General features: G+C 42.0%; 1 protein-coding gene across 1 annotated transcript in view; it reads left to right on the top strand.

Moving 5' to 3' along the window:
* Positions 1-3,643, top strand: part of LOC103365053 (tankyrase-2-like) — a 35,327-nt gene that overhangs the window by 7,225 nt on the left and 24,459 nt on the right. The window contains exons 2-3 of the mRNA XM_008292378.1: positions 2,278-2,393; positions 3,486-3,619. Of these exons, the coding sequence (XP_008290600.1) occupies positions 2,278-2,393; positions 3,486-3,619 (250 nt within the window). The remainder of the gene's footprint in view (positions 1-2,277; positions 2,394-3,485; positions 3,620-3,643) is intronic.

Below are 3,643 nucleotides of genomic sequence, written 5' to 3'. Positions count from 1 at the left end.
TGAAATACACACTTTAAAATAATCGATAAATGACTGAATTATATAGTTTCAATTTAATGGATAAATTATTTTTAAAAAGTAGTTTGAATTAATGGATAGTTGGTTGAAATACATAGTTTAAAGAATGAATAAATAATAATATTTAACGACTGAATTATGTGGGTTTTTTAAAAATAGTTAAATTTTATAATATATTGAAGTTTATAAATATAAAATATATAAATATAATGTTTAACATGAAGGATTAAATTGAATGAATAATTGGTGAAAATATATCGTCTGAGTTAATTGATTATTGGTTGAAATATGTAGTTTAAATGTTGGATAAATGACTGAAATATGTGTTTGAAATGAGCAGATAAATGATTGAAAACTATAGTTCAGAATAAATGATAAATGCATGTAATGAATAGTTTAAAATAATGAATGAATAATTTAAAAATAGAGTTCAAATGTATGAATAAATGCTTTAAATATAAAATAAAGGATTAAGAGGTTTCTGTTTGACAACAGCAGATAAAAGTCTGAATGATATGAAACGATGGAGAAATGACTTCATGGAGAGTTTAAAGTGACTGAAACACAACGAGTACAAGTTGGAGGAGTCAGAATTAAAATCTAAAGCTGAAATATTTATCGTAGTAATTAGATAATAAACGGTGAAACATCTGGACCTGGGTGATAATTCATAAACACACCTGGACAGACGGTGCAGCTGGTTGGCTGCTTGTTGTCATGACTGTCACCGTACAGGTGAACGTTGTTGTTGTTTCAGTCGACGCCGCTACACCTGGCAGCGGGTTACAACCGGGTCAAGACCGTCCAGCTGCTGCTGCAACACGGAGCCGACGTTCACGCCAAGGACAAGGGGTACGCTAAGGCCAGAACCAGCACCAGTTCTACCAACAGTTCAACACATACAACGGTTCAAACACACAAAGTTCCCCAGAAAGGGTCTCTGATTCCAGCAGTCGCTGCTTCAGGCTCGTTAAAGCGTCCACACGGAGCGCTGCCACTGATACCGAACACTTCACAGAGTAGTTATTTTACCGTAATGTCTGGACTATAGGGGCACCTGAATATAAGCCCCACCCACTGACTTTAAACAGAGAACCAGGTGTGAACATCTACAGGCTGCAGGTGTCTCTAAGATGCAGAAGACACTAAAGTCGTCTTCTTCAGTGTCTTCAGGAGCTGAACAGCCTCAGAATCACTTCATCACTTCCTCAATCTCTCTGTCGGTGTCGCTCTCAGCCTCACTTTGGTCTCGAGGTGAATTAGTAAAAATCCATAAATTAACTGCACGATTGTTTAAGACACAGCGTTCGAATCGTGTGAAGAAAGTAGCGACTCATAGTCCAGACATTACGGTAGTTTGCTCTGCCCTTAGCTAACCCGCGGTCACATGACCTCCTAATGAGCTTTAACCAAACATCTTTTAAACATCTCATCTGTTGTATTTTTATTCAGTTTTAATGATTCAAACATTCATAAAATTAAGACAGAAGATAAAAACAAACTCCTTTTGGACGGTTACAGAAGTTGTTACGACCTCAGAATCAAATCATGTCATCATGATGTTTAACGTTGTGATTACATGAATTAGATGTGATTTCAGTTTAATAACAGCAGGGCTGCAGGTGGATCAGTGGTTAGCACCNCAGCATCAGTTGCCATGGAGACCGTGCAGGTAAAAAGTGAGCCACTGAAAACTCAGCTTTTTCAGACTTCAGCTCAGCATACCTGATGACCCTCCACTCTGGCTTCGTGGTTCAGCCCTCTGGAACCAACAGATCTGGACGACAACGTGAACTCTCACTATACGCCGACGACATTCTCCCGTTTCTGTCAGACTCTGATCCAGTTCTGTTGATTTAGGAATGATATTTAAAACTGCTTCATCTACAAATCTTGTTTTTCAAAAAAATGACAAGAAGAGTGTTTTATTGGAGACGTGCATCCTGAAACCAGAGTGTGTTCGTGTTCCTGTGCTGGTTTTCCTTCTGGTTGGTATGGTTAAGATGGTAGAGCTTCAGATTGTGGATGAACTCTGGCTGGCAGTGAACTCAGAGTGTTGGTGAACTCGGCCTCTGCAGCCCGACGACCAGGAAGCTCTCACCGCTGCTTGGTCCTCCTCCTCGTTAGCCGGAGCTGCTTTACCGTAAACCTCCTGAATAATTTATGGGGACAGAACGAAGGAGACACAAAGACGTCTGCCGGCTCAGACGGAGCATGAATAATGAACTGATGAAGGACTTTTCTCTCTCTGCTCTGCAGGTTTCGGTCGTAAAGACGTCGTAGGTTTTCTCCTGCAGAACGGAGCGAACGTTCACGCCAGAGACGACGGAGGCCTCGTGTCGCTGCACAACGCCTGCTCCTTCGGCCATGCCGAGGTACCTCCTAACCCACCAGCCCCGCAGAGGGAGACATGTACACAGATATAAGGTCCTGAGGGAGGAGACAGGACTCAGAGACGTCTCCTGTCAGCAGTCAGAACCGTGGAGACCAGGGAACAAGAACATTTATTTTACTAAACATAAAACCAACATGTCCACAGATGTCACCAACGCTGGAGAACATGGAGGCTCCACAGCAGCCTCTATGGACTCTGGAAGAGTTTGTCCTCTGTTTTGTTGTTCTCTGTCTCATTTGTGTCGTTTTGCGTCTCATCGTTGTTTTGACTTGTTTGTGTTGTTTTTGTCTCATTTGTGATATGTTGGTCTTAAATGTGACACTGTTTGTGTCATTTGTGTCATTTCGTGTCTTGTTTGTGTTGTTTTGTTTCTTGTTTTTGACATTTTGTGTCTGGTTCATGTTGTTTTGTGTTTCGTTTTTGTTGTTTTGTGTCTCATTTGTGATAAGTTGTGTTTTTAATGTGACGCTTTGTGTCTCGTTTGCATCATTTTCTTTCTTTTTTGCCGTTTTGTGTCTTGGGTCATTTTTGTAATTTTGCAGAACTTTATTTTTTCTCTCTTCTTTGCCAGAAATGTGAACATCTGCTGATTCCTTCTGTCTGAGCAGCTTCTAGCGGGTAACCTGCGTCATTCTGCTGGTTTTTATTTTAAGATCACGTCTTGCGAACATGCCGGCGGGTTTTGTGGCTGAAGCTGATGTCGGTCACAGCTGAGTCCCTCTGGGTCCTGGGCGGCCACCGTGAAGCACGGAGGTGGCAGCATCATGACATGAGGAATCAGTGCTAGCAACACTTTGATGAGTCTCTTAAAGATTCACGAAGAGTCTTGTCTGTTGAAAAGTTGAAAATCCAACAAATGTTTCTGTTTTTGCAGTTCTTCAGTTTCTAAAATGAGACGCGTAGAGTCGAGTGAATCTGATCCATTATCTGGATTTTGAGCTCAGATTTGACATTTTCTGACAGATTAGCGGCTCAACGAGGTCAAAGGGTTGAAAGTCTGAGTTTTTACGAACAAATGATTGGTTTTGTTTTAGCTCGTACAGAGTTTTGTTGTGTTGCTGTTCTTGTGCAGGTGGTGGCGCTGTTGCTTCGTCACGGGGCGGAGGCCAACGCCAGGGACAACTGGAACTACACGCCGCTTCACGAGGCAGCGATCAAGGGCAAGATCGACGTGTGCATCGGTACGAACACGCCGACAACCTGCAGGCACGAACAACGATGTCGAAGACA

The sequence above is a fragment of the Stegastes partitus genome, unplaced genomic scaffold, assembly GCF_000690725.1.
Source record: "Stegastes partitus isolate 25-593 unplaced genomic scaffold, Stegastes_partitus-1.0.2 Scaffold805, whole genome shotgun sequence".
Taxonomy (NCBI): Eukaryota; Metazoa; Chordata; class Actinopteri; family Pomacentridae; genus Stegastes; species Stegastes partitus.
Note: the sequence above shows the minus strand (reverse complement) of the source record. Positions and strands in the feature narration are given on the sequence as shown.